Here is a 17433-nt window from a genome sequence, read left to right on the forward strand (position 1 = left end):
TTAGTGCGCTGTGGCTCAGCTAGCCACCAGCTAACAGCTTGTGAGAGCCTCAATCCCACCAGATGTTTCTTTAATTATATTTATCGGGGTGACCCTGGTCAACATGATCAGAGGCGTCAGGTGTGGATTTCTGCATATTCACCGTGTGCCCACCCCCAGGCGCTTTCCATCCGGCGGGAAGCAGGGAGTGGACTCCAGTCATGCGGTGACTGACGTGTGGGGGAGACACATCTTTAGGGTCAGAACTCGAAGCGGTTCTGGAGGAGCAGGGAGACGGGGCCGTCCCCCACTCGCCAAGCTCCTGGGCCCCCGCCCTCCCCAGGGCTGCCGTCCTTCAGTCCCGTGTGGTCCTTGCTTCCTGAGGACGGACTTATTGACTCAGCAGGTGCCCCAGTGAACGGGGAGGCAGGCTTGTGTCTCCGCTATCGTGATGTTCGACGCCTGTTTCATGAGCTGTCACCCGCCCAGGCCGCCTCCGGAGTGACGGCGCCGCCCCTCACTCACCTGCCACTGGGCCCCGCTCCCCCGCCCGCAGCCCGGCTCCGTCCCCCGCCGCTTCCCTCTCTGGCTGTGTCCACGCTACTGTTTGGACGCTCCCGTGGGAGTGACGTGTTCTTCCCTGATGGCGAAGCCTGAGGCCACGCACTCGCCCGTCAGGAGGAGAGCAGCCCTCCGGTGAGGAAAGCGGCTCCGGTGATTTCCGCTCCATCTGCCAAGGTTCCTCTCTCCCTGGGGACATCCTGTTTCTTGTGCTTCGAGTCTTTGCCATTTCTAAGGTCCCAGCAAACCCTTCTCGGGGTTTGCCCAGAGGGTGGAGAGTCAGGGCTGAGACCCAGCGAGGCCGCCTTCTGTCCGACGTCCCCGTGGACGGTCAGGGCTGGGCCGCGCCTTCGTGCTGGGCATCCGGCCAATCAGGACGCGGCCTTCCTAAGGGTTGTGTTGTGGAGTCTTTGTTTTCGCAGGCGGGACCCCGGGGACAAAAACTTCCTTTGTTACCCTCCGAGTCTAACCCCGGTGTCATGAACGAGCCCACTTCTAGATGTCCCAGCTCTTACGTTGGAAATGATCAGAACATACGCCTGTGGATAACACGGCACAGACGCCCTGACACATACAGCATGTCTGTGTTTTGCTGTCGCTTCCTGGCAGGGGTCGAACCTTTAGAAAGTGGTTGTGTTCCTGGTAGTCAGGGCGCCCGGTGATTCGGGGTCAGGGGTTTGTGAGCAACCTTTTAAAGACTCGTCGCTTCACAGCCCTTGCTGTCGCCTCCTTTATGACAGAGCGTGCGTAACCTGTGCTCTGGAAGAACTAGATGGCTTCCTATGAAAACTGCCTACGCTGAGACAATTTCCTCTTCTAGATGTTTCTACGGAAAAACTGTGGGCTTTCCTACCAGGTGTGTTACACAGCCTCCTGTAGGAAGTCTTCAGAGCCGTTCTTTTGTTTGTGTTTATCTTTCCCCGTTGAATTTTGTGTCTAAGTCAGGGGTGGGGAACGTCTGGCCCGCTGGCCGTATAAGTCCGGGTTCAGTTCTGGTCAAGGGCACGTACCTCCGTACCTCGGCTGCAGGCTTGATCCCGGGCCCTGGTCGGGGCACATGTGGGACACAACCAATCGATGTGTCTCTCTCACATCGATGTTTCTCTCTCACTGCCTCTCCCCCTTCCTTCCACTCTCTCTAAAAATCAATGAAAAAATGTCCTCGGGTGAGGATTAAAAAACAAACAGAAAACGTGTGACCAAAAGAGCAGGCTAGTTTTTAAGTGGACGATTCTGTGTGGCCCGCACTGATGGTCTAAATACCCCCTGGCCCTTGGCAGAGCAAAGGGCCCCCACCCCGGAACACGCACCTTTGACCTGCCGAGCGCCACAGTCCTGTGCGTCACCACGTGGCACTGCCAGCCGTGAGTTAACAACACTGACATCGGTTCGCTGGACGGGGCCTTTTTCTTCTAAAACTCTGCCCCACGTGAGCTTCTGTTACACACCGCTCTCCTCAGATGTTCTAATGAGTGTTGTGCACAGCGATGGCCTGAGGGCCTTCTCTCCACCTGTCCCAGCCCCACCCGCCTGCTCCTCTCACACCTCCATTCCCCGGGACTGAACAATGGTGACATGCAAACAGCCCAGCAAGTTCTTCCCCAGAACTTCTCCAGTGCCCGCCTCTGTCTGAGGTCAGAGTTAGCGGCTCTGTCTTCTAAGGTGCTAGGTATTTTATTGTTTTGTTTTGTTGTTGTTGTTAAATTTATTTTTATTGGTTTCAGAGAGGAAAGGAGAGGGAGAGAGAGCGAGAAGCATCAGTGATGAGAGAATCATGGATTGGCTGCCTCCTGCACACCCCACACTGGGGATGGAGCCCACAACCCAGGCCTGTTGCCCTGACCGGGAATCGAACTGTGACCTTCTGGTTCATAGGTCAACACTCATAGGTTGACACTGGCCGGCTGAAGGTACTGGGTTTGGCATCCTGCTGTTGCCACCTGCTCCTTCCTCATGTTTGTGTTCTGGGTCGGACACATGGGGGGTGTTTCTCTAAAAGGGCTTCCCCACCCCGACCCCCTATCCTTTGGGCCAGCGGAGGGCTCCCCGTGCTGGGCGTGTGCTTCGCCAGCGCCTGGCTCTGTGCCCTGTGAGGAGGCATGGCTTCTGACCCAAAGTAACCCCACTCATGACACACACCCGCTCTGCCACGGCTGTCACGTCACTCCAGACGCCTGGGAAGTGCCCGGCTCGGGCCCAGGGCCCTCCATCGTCCACAGACGTGGTGGGTCAGTCACCCTGAGTCCCTCTCCACGCGGCACCTCCGTTCCCAGATGCATTTGTATCGGTGTGTTTGTCTCCATGGTGTCACTAGGCGATGTTGCCACAAATGCCACGTATCTGCGTGTCCTCAGCCTCTAACCTACACGGACTACACAGTGAACACAGTGATGCTGGGACAGGACAGGATGGGACGGGACGAGATGGGGCAGGGCAGGATGGAACGGGGCGGGGCGGGGCAGGGCAGGATGGGACGGGGCGGGGCGGGACGGGACAGAAGGCGGCTCCGCCTGCATGTCCAACACCGAGGCCTGAGGGAGCCGCCCTGGGACTTCTCTGATTAAAATATTTTTGTTTGGTTTTTGCTTCTTCTGAAATGTTATTGTAATTCCTGCAGGTACAGATATAAATGCAAGTTCCTTTTATCACAGGATGAATTGGATTTACACATAAATTTCAAGGAAAGAGAAAATGAAAATAAATTAATATACAATAACTGCATTTAAGTCAGCATGTCATAAACAGAGCAAATAAGTAAAAAACCATTGTTTGTGAAGCAAGGGGGCTTTAGTAACAGAAATGAATGTTGAGTTATGTGTCACCGTTATCTTCTCTGACTTTAAACATCTTTTTCTGTGCTTTTTGCACATGTTGGGTTGTGCTCTGGCCTCAGTCTGGCCTCAGTGACCTTGGAGGATCCCCAGCGATGATGTGTTGTCACCATTAGCCAGCTTTTCCCTATCCCACCCCCCAATCGGACATTTACACTGGGAGGCTTCTACGTACATTTTATCGGAGCCCAATAAAAAATTAAGTGATGTACGGTAGTTGATTTTGCCAATTTTTGATAGGAGGGAAAAAGGCGAAATTAAATGTAGCTGTGATCTGTATTCTAACGTTAAAGATGGAGAGAAATTAGACGTAAACCAATGAAACAAGTTAGAGTTCTAAGTGGCAGTATTTTTTCATATTTAGCAATTTTACGGTCCATGAAAAGCCCCAAATGTGCTTGGAATAAAAAAAAAAAAAAATTGCCTTGCCCTCGCTGGTTTGGCTTGGTGGATAGAGCATCGGCCTGTGGACTGAAGGGTCCCAGGTTCGATTCCGGTCAGGGCACAGGCCTGGGTTGCGGGCTCAGTCCCCAGTGGGGGGTGTGCAGGAGGCAGCCGATCCATGATTCTCTCTCATCATGGATGTTTCTCTCTCTCTCTCCCTCTCCCTTCCTCTCTGAATCAATAATTTTTTTTAATTGCCACTTAATGCCTCCGGTGCTCACTGCTCTTTAACGTGTGCCATTGAGGGAGGAGTCAGTGTTGACGTGGGAAAGCGGGATGCAGCTCAGTCCGCTCAGGCAGACGGACCGATGGGCTCCGGGGCCTGAATTCCCGGTTAGGCCCAGCCCTGCAGCCCTCCTGACTCGGGGTCCCCGCCCCCTCTCAGTCACAGTGGGGAGTGAAGGCACCTCCCTCCCCTCGTTCCATCTTCCCGGCTTTGGGGGAAACTGAGGCGCAGTGGTGGGTCTCAGACCGGATCGCCAGGGACGGTGTCCTGTGCAGACTGGACCCAGCAGCTCGGGCCAGGGCATCCCCGAGGCTCCCCAGGAGGTGCTGAGGGGCTGGGAAGTGGAGGAAATTGGGTGCCGCCTTCCCCTCTGCGGGCGGGTCTGCAGGCGGGAGCTGGGCCTGACCGGCCACCGGGGCCTCCCTGAGCCCTTCCTTCGTGTCAGAGGCCAGAGGTGGGCGCCGAGGCTCCGGGGGCGGGGGGAGGGGCGGAGCAGTGCCCGTGCCTCCCGGGGACGAGCGTGTCGCGTGCATCCCCGTCTGGTCTGGAGTCTGCACGCGCTGCCTGTCCAGCCGCGAGGCCTGGCCCAGCGCCCGCCGTGCGTGGACACCGTGGGTGGTGCTGGCTCCTGCCCTCAGCAGCGGCTGCGCTGTCCGCCTCCAGCCGTGAACCTGTTAATAATTAGCTCTGGCTTTATGTTCTTTTTGTTGTTGTTAATCCTCACCCGAGGGTATTTCTCCATTGATTTTTAGGGAGACTGGAAGGGAGGGGGAGGGACAAAGAGAGAAACATCGATGTGAGAGAAACACGTCGAGGGGTTACCTCCTGCATGAGCCCCAACCAGGGCCCAGGCCGGGGAGGAGTCTGCAACCAACATACGTGCCCTTGACCGGAATCAAACCTGGGACCCTTCAGTCCGCAGGCCGACGCTCTGTGCACTGAGCCAAACGGGTCGGGCTCTGACTTTACATTAAGCGAAGTCCGATGAGACTGAGCATGCGTGTGAGCAGAGACGTGTGGGCCGGGTACCCACATGTGCGGTCCCGTGGGTGGGCAGACGGCGTCCTCACGCGCATGGGCGCCGGCGGGCCCTGCAGGTTGTCGCTCCGGGGTTAGCCAATGTCGCCCCACCTTCCCATCCAGCCCACACTGGAGTCCCAGTCATTAGTCCTGGTGTTGGGGACAAGAACTGGAGTCTAAGGCCAAGGCCGGCTGGAGAAGTTCAGGCAGATCTATACCCTTATTCCCCCCGCCCCCCATTTCTCAGCGGAATAAGCTGTTAGTCCTTCAGACCTGGGGTCACCTGGTCCATGTGGCTCGGCGGTTGAGTGGCATCCTGTGCGCTGAGAGGTCAGGGTTCAGTTCCCCATCAGGGCACATGCCCGAGTTGCAGGCTTGCGCCCCAGTGGGGGTGAGGGAGGGAGGGCAGGAGGCAGCTGATCGGTGTTTCTCTCTCTCATCAGTGTTTCTCCCTTCCTCTCTCTCTAAAATTAATTTTTTAAAGATATTAAAAAAAAAAACACCTGGTGTCAGAGAAGACTTGCTAGGGGATGGGAGAGATCGCAGTATTTACAGTCTCCAGATCTTTAACGCCATTCCCAATGCGTTTCGGTTTTATGAAACACCATCGCCGCGTGTTCTGTTTGGTGGTATAATGGGTTTCTACAGATCAGTGTTAAACAACATCAGCACTAATTTACCTGGCCTTTTAGGCTGAATTCCTGTATCCTGTGACACATTTGAAATATTGTTAGCGTCTTACCCAGAGACCATTTCGGCTGGGCAAGCTCCTGGTTGCAGCTCTGGGGACGGAGATGCTGGCCCTGCTCACTAAGAGCAGCCTCTTCATGCGACGCTCCCGTCTCTTTAAATGGGAGAGAGCTTGGACAGTGAACCCTGGTTCTCATATTCCTTTTCTGAAAGAGTCGGTTGCCAGGTCCACACTTAACCCTTTCCACGAAGACCGCTGAGTGTGTTTGGAAACCAGTAGACGGGAGCCGTGCCATGGGGTCTGCATCTCCCAGGACCACCCTCCCCTCAGGGCTTTCCGGAGCGTGTGCGTGAGGCTGGAGGCGTGTGGGTGAGAGTGGAGTAACGCGTTTTCCTTAAAGGAACCGAGAATGAAATCAGTGAATGTTTACAATGAAACCCACCCATTAAAACGGAACGAACATGCAGAGCGAGCTCACGGCTGGCTCGGGGCCCTCCCCGTCGTCGGGGCCTGTGTTAATGTGGGGGAGCAGGGGGGGGGGGGGCGGACGAGGCAGATGGGAGAAGAGCTTTGTGTCCCACCTCCTGCGTCTGTTTCCACAGCCGTGGGGCTCGCCGCCTGCCAGGAGCCAGCCCTGCCCAGCAACGGGCTCAAGATCGGCGACCGGTACATGGTGAACGACGTGTTGGCCTTCCAGTGTGAGCCCGGGTACACGCTGCAGGTGGGTGTACATGCTGCAGGTCGGGGTACACGCCGCAGGTGGGGGTACACGCCGCAGGTGGGGGTACACGCCGCAGGTGGGTGTACGCGCCGCAGGTCGGGGTACACGCCGCAGGTGGGGGTACACGCCGCAGGTGGGGGTACACGCCGCAGGTGGGGGTACACGCTGCAGGTGGGGGTACACGCTGCAGGTGGGGGTACACGCTGCAGGTGGGTGTACGCGCTGCAGGTGGGGGTACACGCTGCAGGTGGGGGTACACGCTGCAGGTGAGTGTACACGCTGCAGGTGGGGGTACACGCTGCAGGTGGGGGTACACGCTGCAGGTGGGGGTACAAGCCGCAGGTGGGGGTACACGCCGCAGGTGGGGGTACACGCCGCAGGTGGGGGTACACGCCGCAGGTGGGGGTACACACTGCAGGTGGGGGTACACGCTGTAGGTGGGTGGGTATACATGCTGTAGGTGGGGGTACACGCTGAAAGGGGGGTACACGCCGCAGGTGGGGGTACACGCTGCAGGTGGGTGTACGCGCTGCAGGTGGGTGAACATGCTGCAGGTGGGTGTACAGGCTGCAGGTGGGGGTACACACTGCAGGTGGGGGCACACGCTGGAGGTGGGGGCACATGCTGGAGGTGGGGGTACACGCTGCAGGTGGGTGAACATGCTGCAGGTGGGGGTACACGCCGCAGGTGGGGGTACACGCTGCAGGTGGGTGAACATGCTGCAGGTGGGGGTACACGCTGCAGGTGGGTGTACACGCTGTAGGTGGGTGGGTATACACGCTGTAGGTGGGGGTACACGCTGAAAGGGGGGTACACGCTGCAGGTGGGTGTACACGCTGCAGGTGGGTGTACATGCTGCAGGTGGGGGTACACGCCGCAGGTGGGGGTACACGCTGCAGGTGGGTGAACATGCTGCAGGTGGGGGTACACGCTGCAGGTGGGTGTACACGCTGTAGGTGGGTGGGTATACACGCTGTAGGTGGGGGTACACGCTGAAAGGGGGGTACACGCCGCAGGTGGGGGTACACGCCGCAGGTGGGTGTACACGCCGCAGGTGGGGGTACACGCTGCAGGTGGGTGTACACGCCGCAGGTGGGGGTACACACTGCAGGTGGGGGTACACGCTGTAGGTGGGTGGGTATACATGCTGTAGGTGGGGGTACACGCTGCAGGTGGGTGAACATGCTGCAGGTGGGGGTACACGCTGCAGGTGGGTGTACACGCTGTAGGTGGGTGGGTACACACGCTGTAGGTGGGGGTACACGCTGAAAGGGGGGTACACGCTGCAGGTGGGTGTACATGCTGCAGGTGGGGGTACACGCCGCAGGTGGGGGTACACGCTGCAGGTGGGTGAACATGCTGCAGGTGGGGGTACACGCTGCAGGTGGGTGTACACGCTGTAGGTGGGTGGGTATACACGCTGTAGGTGGGGGTACACGCTGAAAGGGGGGTACACGCCGCAGGTGGGGGTACACGCCGCAGGTGGGTGTACACGCCGCAGGTGGGGGTACACGCTGCAGGTGGGTGTACACGCCGCAGGTGGGGGTACACACTGCAGGTGGGGGTACACGCTGTAGGTGGGTGGGTATACATGCTGTAGGTGGGGGCACACGCTGAAAGGGGGGTACACGCCGCAGGTGGGGGTACACGCTGCAGGTGGGTGTACGCGCTGCAGGTGGGTGAACATGCTGCAGGTGGGTGTACAGGCTGCAGGTGGGGGTACACACTGCAGGTGGGGGCACACGCTGGAGGTGGGGGTACATGCTGGAGGTGGGGGTACACGCTGCAGGTGGGTGAACATGCTGCAGGTGGGGGTACACGCCGCAGGTGGGGGTACACGCTGCAGGTGGGTGAACATGCTGCAGGTGGGGGTACACGCTGCAGGTGGGTGTACACGCTGTAGGTGGGTGGGTATACACGCTGTAGGTGGGGGTACACGCTGAAAGGGGGGTACACGCTGCAGGTGGGTGTACACGCTGCAGGTGGGTGTACATGCTGCAGGTGGGGGTACACGCTGTAGGTGGGGGTACACGCTGTAGGTGGGTGGGTATACACGCTGTAGGTGGGGGTACACGCTGAAAGGGGGGCACACACTGCAGGTGGGGGTACACGCTGGAGGTGGGGGTACACGCTGGAGGTGGGGTACACGCTGGAGGTGGGGGTACACGCTGTAGGTGGGGGTACACGCTGCAGGTGGAGGCACACGCTGTAGGTGGGGGTACATGCTGCAGGTGGGGGTACACGCTGAAAGGGGGGTACACGCTGCAGGTGGGGGCACACGCTGTAGGTGGGGGTACACGCTGCAGGTGGGGGTACACGCTGTAGGTGGGGGTACACGCTGAAAGGGGGGTACATGCTGCAGGTGGGTGTACATGCTGTAGGTGGGGGTACACGCTGTAGGTGGGGGTACACGCTGAAAGGGGGGTACATGCTGCAGGTGGGTGTACATGCTGTAGGTGGGGGTACACGCTGGAGGTGGGGGTACATACACGCTGTAGGTGGGGGCACACGCTGGAGGTGGTGTCAGGGGGTCCCCTCAGCGTCCGCCTGCTCACAGAGGTGGTAGCCCAGGTCCACCTGTGCAGCCTCACCTTTCCAAACCAAAGGAAACCTTCAGTGGGACCTCGTATCCCCGGGTCATGCTCAGCCTCGGAGCCTGAGGCTGTGACTGCTGAGGACGGAAGAAGCCGGCACACAGTCCTTGGCTCAGCTCAGTCCCCTGCGCCCTAGGAGCGGCCGGCAGGCCATGATGCTGACGGGACGTGGGAAGTGTGTGGAATGAGGAGAAATAGCCAGGTTGTTCTATTTTGAGACGAAATATGTGATTGGTGAGTGACAGTGCTGTAGGGACACTTCAAACTTCAGGAAATAACCCCCAGACAGGACGGCCCGCGGCCAGGGCGGTCCGGTCCCAGTGCCCGCCTCCTCGGGCTCCGCGGGCCTCACCCCTCTCTCCCTCCGCAGGGCCGCTCGCACATCTCCTGCATGCCCGGCACCGTGCGCCGCTGGAACTACCCGCCGCCGCTCTGCCTCGGTAGGACGCCCGTCCGCGCACACGGCCCGTCCAGACCCCTCGGGCGGCGCCCTGAGCTGCTCCCCTCCACCCTCCTGGTCCCCACCGGGCACGGGCCGGCCCGCCACCCCCGCTCACACCCTCCACGGGCGGCGCCCTGCCTGCCACCTTAGGACCTGACACGAGAGGGAAGATCAGTAATAACAACCCTGTCCTTTTTAAAATATTTTTATTGATCTCAGAGAGGAAGGGAGAGGGAGAGAGACCCTGATCGGCTGCCTCCTGCACACCCCCTACTGGGGATCAAGCCCGCAACCCGGGCACGTGCCCTGACCACGAATCGAACTGCGACCTCCTGGTTCCTAGGTCAGCGCTTAAGCACAAGCACTGAGCACGCCGGCCGGGCGAACCTAGCCTTTTGAAAAGTGTCTATCATGTTTATCTTTTTTTGCGTTACTCTGGACTTTTCCAAAGATGCACTGACAGGTCAGTGAGGGAGGCAGCCTCCTCAGGTTCTCACCGGAGGGAAGGGCCCCCGGCCGCAGCCGCAGCCGCAGCCAGCGGGTCCCCCCTGCAGGCCAGCAGGGCGCCAGCGGGACGCTCTCTCCACCGCGTGGCTCCTCCACGCGACTTCGTGGGGTTGAATTCCTCCCCCCGGTCCCGAGATCTCAGAGACAGAGCCCGTCCCTGTCCCTCGTCCCGCAGCACGACGCTGTGGCGCACAGTAGGCCCTCAGTCATTTTGATTCACGAATGACCGGCAGCGACTGCCCATCAGAGAGCGCGGGTGGTGATCACAGTCATTAGGTCCCCGTCGGAGCCCCTCCCCTGGCTCAGCGCTGAGAACCCCTCAGCCTCAGGCCGACCCCCTCAGGCACCCTCCTCACGGGGGCGGGTCCAGGAAAACAGGGTCCACTCTATGGACAAATGCGGGCAAGTGTGAAGGCCACCGGACCCCCCTGAGCGTGTCCCCGAGCTGCCCACGGGGGGTGTGACCTCAGAGGGCGCGGCCGCGTGGCACAGGGGAAGCAGGGGAAAGAGGCGCCCGCCCAGGCCACGCCTGCCTCAGCCTGGCTTCCCCTCCCACACACCCTGGCTGCTAGCGGGTTTCTGTAACAAACAGCGTGGCTGCCTTGAACAGGAGGCCGACGGAGTGTGCAGGGAAGAAAATAAACCCAAGTCCAACCATTTAAATCGTAAACGCCCACCGTCAGGTGTTCCGCCCAGGCAGGCCGCCTGCGGGCTGTGCTCACGGCATCGTATCTGTTTCCAAGGAGACAGTGGCCTTAGTGACCGAGGTTTCTGGGTGAAAATAAATGCCTAGACCCCCGGGGCCCTTACACACGCGAAGGTATCTGTGGGATCAGAAAGTCCGGGTTCGGTCTGGACGGCGGGGACCAGGGACCCAGGACGCCTGCTCCCTCCACGCTCTCTCACTCACATCGCTCTTCTTACTCGTTTCAAATGAAGAACTTTCCCTTAAACTTGGGAAGTGGATATTTTAAACCTTGAACTGAAATTCACTCGCAAAGGGTGTTCACTCACATCCTGTGTCCTTGCTGGTGTGTGCATTCCGGGAGGAAGTGGCTTATTTGAACGTTACCCCGTATCGGCCAAATGCCGTCGGTCTGTATCTCTCCTTTAACGTGCCGCGCCTGTGAGCACAGGTCAGCGTGCGTGGTCTCCCTCACCCCTGCTGGCCCCGCACTCCTCACCGGGCACAGAGGGAGGTTTCCTTGGAGAGCTCACCCACGTGGTCCTTAGCGACGGCCCCCAGGGGCCTCGAGCTGGCGGTGACGGATGGGAAGGTATCTTGCGGGTTCAGCTCTTTGCTCCCGATGAGCTCGGCTCGGGGGTCAGGACGAGGACCTCACCCAGAGATGACATTGACTTACAAGCTCTGAAAGTCTGTGCTTTAAGAATCATAGTCCTGAGGAAGACAACTCACGTGAACCCTCTGGTCCCCCCTGCAGCGACGTGCGGAGGGACGCTGAGCAGCCTGGCCGGCGTGATCCTGAGCCCCGGCTTCCCCGGCGCCTACCCCAGCAACCTGCACTGCAGCTGGAGGATCACGCTGCCCGTGGGCCACGGTGAGTGAGCGCGGGGCTCCGGGCACCCACCTTCCCCTCCCAGCTGCACAGCGGCGTGAGGGCGGCTGTGCCGGAAAGCGGGGGACGGGTTTACAGGAAGCTGCGGCCCAGCGGCACGGAGAAGAGAAAGGGGGACGGCGATGGGGCCGCCGGGCTCTTTCTAGGCAGAGCCAGCCCGCGGGGCGGTGAGACGGTAGACGCAGGCGTGCACGTGCCGCACCCCACTCAGTGCCAGCCTCCGCATCACCCGCCCTGTCCGCCGGGCTCCGCAGCAGGCAGTGCGCGTGTGGAACAGCGTGAAGGCTTTTTCGGGTGATGGCACGTTTTAGTTTGTTTTACAAATTAATTTTTTCATTAAGTATCTTTTGATTAACTTCAGAGAGAGGAAGGGAGAAGGAGAGAGAGAGAAACATCAATGATGAGAGAAACATCATTGATCGGCTGCCTCCTGCACGCCCCCTACCGGGGATCAAGCCCACACGCGGGCCTGTGCCCTGACCGGAAATCCAACCGTGACCTCCTGGTTCATAGGTCAACAACGCTCAACCACTGAGCCATGCTGGCCGGGCTAAAATTTTTATATTGTCTTGATTTCTGTTTATAGAAATGGCTTTTCATAACATTCAGCTTTGAATGCTCGGGGTAGTCATCTACAATAATAAAAGCGTAATATGCTAATTAGACCGTATGTCCTTCTAGACGACCTTCCAGGCAAAGCCAGGGCTGCAAGGGAAGGCCGGGTCCTGGGTGCCTGAGGGAAGCTGGTGCCGGCAGCAGGGGGTGGGGTGTAGGTGGATGGGGGGAAGGAAGGCCTACTCTTGCCCGGATTTCGCGCACTGGGCCTCTCTTAAATACGTCCTGGTTTTAGCTGCTGTGTCCCTGCAGCTCACCTTGGCCTTCTGCGGAAACACGTCGTTTTTGTGGAGTTGGATTTCCCATCATGCCTTTCCCTGACGGCCTCGAGGTCGCCTTTGCATTCTAGGTCATTGTTGGGCTTGTCCCACCTGCGACTTTCTGTACAGCAGCGCCCAGTGATGGCGTGTCACAGACACTCGGGGCCCGGGACGAGTCCCTGAGGCTCGCTCACTAAGTCATTGTCGCCCGGGGATGCTGGGCGAGACGCGTGAGCACAGCACAGAGACGTCGCTGCCCGGAGGGAGGTCCTGTGTGTAGGATGGGCTCAGAGCTCTGCCCGCAGGCCCTGTGCCGGGGGCAGCACGGCTGTTCATGGAAGGACAGGCAGCGGCCCGCAGGCCGGGGTCAGGCGTGAGGACAGGAGCGTGCCGTGCACAGACATGGAGTGTTATTCCAGGGAAAGACAGCGGCCTGGACGGGCCCCCACGTGTGAGGCTCATGTCCTCTGGACGGGCCCCACGTGTGAGGCTCATGTCCCCTGGACGGGCCCCACGTGTGAGACTCCTGTCCCCTGGACGGGCCCCACGTGTGAGGCTCATGTCCTCTGGACGGGCTCTCACGTGTAAGATTCATGTCCCCTGGACGGGCCCCATGTGTGAGATTCATGTCCCCTGGACGGGCCCCACGTGTGAGGCTCATGTCCTCTGGACGGGCTCTCACGTGTAAGATTCATGTCCCCTGGACGGGCCCCACGTATGAGACTCATGTCCCCTGGACGGGCCCCCACGTGTGAGGCTCATGTCCACTGGACGGGCCCCACATGTGAGATTCATGTCCCCTGGACGGGCCCCACGTGTGAGATTCATGTCCACTGGACGGGCCCCACGTGTGAGGCTCATGTTCCCTGGACGGGCCCCCACGTGTGAGATTCATGTCCACTGGACGGGCCCCCACGTGTGAGGCTCATGTCCCTTGGACGGGCCCCCACGTGTGAGATTCATGTCCACGGGTTTGCGGGGGGCGGCCCCGAGGGTGCGTGGGGCTCAGACGCGGGGCGATTTCACAGCAGGTAACAGCTGTGGCTCTCAGGATCCCAACTGAGTTTTGGTTTTTAGGTCATAAGCTCTGCGCATAGAGGCAGAGGCTGCGCTCTGAGCTGGAGGGCGCAGAGGCCTGGGGTGACCGCCCACTAGGCCTCAGAGGTGCTGACACGCGGGTCTGATTCTCGCGGTGGGGACCTGGAGGTGCGATGGGGGTGCAGTTGTCTGAAGAGTCAGGGCTGTATTTCCTTCTTCAGCGTTCCGATGAAAGTGTAGTTGACATACAATGCCATGTGGTATTCAGGGGCGCCCCCTAGTGACTCGGGGGTTACAGAGCTTGCGCTGTGATCACCCCAAAGCACCCGGTAGCCCCGTCACCCTGCAGGTATCCCAATCTCGGGGCTCTGTCCTGGGCTGTGTTAATTCCATCCCGTGACGGATGTGCTCATAACGGGGAGTCTGTCCTTCTTATTCTCACTCCCCTTTTCCCGCCATCCTCCCCTCCCCCCTCTGGCGACCCCATCTGTTCTCTGGGTCCCCGAGTCTCTCTGTCTGGTTGGTTTCTTTGTGAGGTGCACTCACTCCATTTGGCCGAGCCCTGGCCGGGCTGCCGTGGCCCAGGTCCCACCACCGCTGCAGCTGGGCGGCATCTTCCCGGGAGCGCGTGGCCGTGAGAGGCGACCCCTCCGGGGCGGGCGCATCGTTCACTGTCAGCGGCTCGCGGCAGCTGGACCCAGCCCGCCCGTGACCTTGTGCCGCTTCCTTTCCGTCCACAGTCGGGTGCTGGTGTGTGTTGCTTTCGCAGGAGCCCAGTCGACGCAGAATTTCTCCGTTCCTTGAGTGAGGGCGGACAGCGCGGGCACATGGTGCTCTCTCCCCGCGAGAGTGCTCGCAGAATACCTATAATGCAGGGAAGGAAAAGTATGTCCGTGTCATGTTTTCAAGAATTCACTGCACAGCCCGGCCGGCATGGCTCTGTGGTTGAGCATCGACTTATGAACCAGGTGGTCATGGGTTCGATTCCTGGTCGGGGCACATGCCTGGGTTGCGGCTCAATCACCAGGAGGGGGCGTGCAGGAGGCAGCCCATTAATGACTTTTTCTCATCGATGTTTCTATCTCTCTCTTAAAAAATCAGTTAAGAAATACAAAGCAGATTTGCCCAGTGTCCGGGGAGGTAACGGAAGGGGAGCTGGGTGGTGCGTTTCTCACGCCCTGGTGTTCGCTTTAAGATGCCAAACTGGGCAGTTGGCTGAGGAGGAGAGCGAGTCCCTCCTGAAAGGGATCGGCCCGGCGCCGCCCTGTGCCCACGTCCCGGCGGCTCGCAGGGTGTGGACACGGCCCCGCTCCCATGCTCATTGGGCTCCTGGGGCGCAGCTGCCATCACTGCATTCCCAGCTCAGTTCCACCCAGTGGGCGGCTGTCCTGGTCCCCGTGCGCTGGTGGCCTGGGCGCCTCCCATAGTTTCCCCGGGATCGGCTGCTGCCTTTCCTTCCTTCCTGGGCTGTGCCGCTGACCTGCAGCGTGTCCCCGATAACCCCCCCCCCCCGGCTCACCAGGAGGGGGCGCACTGAGCGTGTCCCCGATAAACCCCCCCCCCTGGCTCACCAGGAGGGGGCGCACTGAGCGTGTCCCCGATAAACCCCCCGGCTCACCGGGCAGGGGCGCACTGCAGCCGCGTCCCTGCTCCTCGGCTGCCAACCCCAGTGAGGAGCCTGTGCGTGTGGGCCTGCCCGGCCCTCCTTCCCGCACAGACAGGCGCGGCGATTCAGCAGCTGCATCCGCTGGTCCCGTCCAGTCTCATCCAGCCCCTGACTGCAGTGCGGGAACTGGGGCCACAGGGGTCCGGGGCCCGCACAGTCGTGCACACGCACACGCACATGCACACGCACATGCACACGCACACGGTTGTCGGACAGTTTGTGTAGTAACAACACTCGCCTCAGAGTGTGGGCCTCCTACAACAAACGCTGGCTTTGATTCAGCAGCTGGTGAGCAGCCACAGGGGCTCCCAGTCACAGACTGTCCCTCTCCTCCCCCAGCTCCTCCCCGCCCCCCATCTCCCAGTCTCTCTCCCTCTTTGTTTCCTGCCTCCGACTTCCGACTTCCGTTCGCCCTAACGCATTTGCTGAGTTCAGAAGGAACGGCAGCGGTTGTGGGCTCCGCAGAGGAAGCCGCGTGCTGTCTTAAAGGGGCCGCAGAGCTCCCAGTCTGCAGAGACGCTGCCTCTCGGGGAGCCTCGTGCCTCCGGTCGGAGCCCCCGGCCCCTGCCGACCGGCCTGCCTCCCCGGCTGCGCCCGCACACGCGTGTGGAGTCAGAGGACCCGTGTGATTGAATCGCACCTTCTGAAACGATGCCAAATTGTGGTTGACGTTCCGGTCCCTCTTTCCTCCAGTTTCCTCGGCTCCCTGCCCCCTCAGCGTCTCCTGGGATCCCACACGCGCCCTCGCCCCATCCTTCCTCTCCCAACCCCGCTGAGCGGCCAGGGCAGGAGTCTCTCCAGAAGGACAGGCCCCGATCCCCTGGTGAGGCTGTCGCTCTTGCCTAGCACGTCGCCGGCTCAGCCGGGAGGGGAGGGCGTTGTCTGCCAGGGGTCGGCGTGCCTGACCCTGAGTCCCCGCTGCCCTGGGCTCCCCACCGCGCCCCTCGGAGCCTGGGCTGCTGGCCTGTGGCTTGGCGAGGACAGTAATCCTGACTTCCCGGGGAACTGGGAGACCAGAGCCCCTTGGTACGTTGGATCCCAGACAGGACAGCGGCCATCGCTGCGCCCAGCCAGCCAGCGCCCTGCTCCTCCTCACTGTTTCCACCTCATTGAATGGAGGTTGGGATGAGGGTGCAGCTTGGGGAGTCCGTGAGGTGTTCTCTTCCCTCTCGCTGCTTCCCTGAGGGTTCTCCTTCCCTCGTCTCTGACTCTGGCCCAGGAGAGCCACGCTCCCGTCCGCACCCACGTGGGTGGGTCTGCTTTCCGTCCTCCCGCACTTGCCCTTGAGTGGGGCACCGCGCGCGCGTTATCTCCGCTTCTCCAGCCTCGGAAACGAGTCTGCGAGACGGAGAGGAAAGTGGAGGCTCTCCTTATCTTTCAAGAGCAGGCGAGTAACACGGGGAAGCGTTTCCGACGCGGGCGGAGCAGCCGGGCGAGCTGCTGAGCTCCACGGGCTGCACGAGCCGAGTTAACCGCGTGGGCTTGTGCAGAACGCGGCTTCCGGGCGCTGTCTCAGCTGGGGACGAGACCCGGCCTCTCAGACACCGTCGTCCAGTGAATGTCCCCGATGCCACGGCCCCGCGTTCTGACGCTGCCGAGCTGACTGATCAGCTGCCCCTTATCTGGCGCCCAGATCCCTGTCACCACGGCGCCACGGTCACCGGGACTGCCCCCGTGTGCCGCCGGCCAGGCCGGTGGATGGGACTGTGATGACGGTGCAGTGGAGGGTCCTCGTGGACAGGCTGGGACTTGCTTCGCAGGCCAAACCCAAGGGAAATAGCGGCTCCTGACCGGCAAACCGCTGGCGCAGCCGGGCCATGGCAGAGCCTGGGAAGCCCGTGGCGTTTGGGCCCTGAGTTTGGGGCCGCGTTGGTCCCGCCCTCGGTGGAGCTGGGGGAGCTGGCGGCGAGTCCCACCGCGTGTCCGGCGTGAGCCTCCGCATGGCCGCTGGACAGAGCCCCCCTCGTGCCCAGGGCCGGCCGGCGCTCTAAGGACGAGGCCGCGTGTCCCGGAGCGCAGGCTGGCCGGGCCTGTTTCAGAGAGTGACTCGGGGGCTTGGACTGCCCAGATCCAGGTCCCCCAGCTTCGAGGGGCGGTGTGGACGGAACCGCGGTCTATTGTAATCCGAAACAAGCAAGCGGCCTCCACGGCGCCCTCTGCCCCCGAGGGACGGCGTTTGGGGGTGCGAACGAAGTGGCAGTCGCTCCTGATGAACTTAGACTATAACCACCGCCGGCTGTCACTTGTCTCACACGTGTCAC

The 17433-nt window shown here is 60.7% G+C and overlaps 1 protein-coding gene across 1 annotated transcript in view; it reads left to right on the top strand.

Annotated features, from left to right (window-relative positions):
• CSMD1 (CUB and Sushi multiple domains 1) overlaps positions 1-17433 on the top strand; it is a gene marked incomplete at its 5' end in the record, with an annotated part of 729782 nt that overhangs the window by 638373 nt on the left and 73976 nt on the right. The window contains 3 exons of the mRNA XM_079779355.1: positions 6355-6473; positions 9438-9507; positions 11459-11575. Coding sequence (XP_079635481.1) covers positions 6355-6473; positions 9438-9507; positions 11459-11575 — 306 coding nt within the window. The remainder of the gene's footprint in view (positions 1-6354; positions 6474-9437; positions 9508-11458; positions 11576-17433) is intronic.

The sequence above is a fragment of the Cnephaeus nilssonii genome, assembly GCF_951640355.1.
Source record: "Cnephaeus nilssonii genome assembly, chromosome: 8".
NCBI lineage: Eukaryota > Metazoa > Chordata > Mammalia > Chiroptera > Vespertilionidae > Cnephaeus > Cnephaeus nilssonii.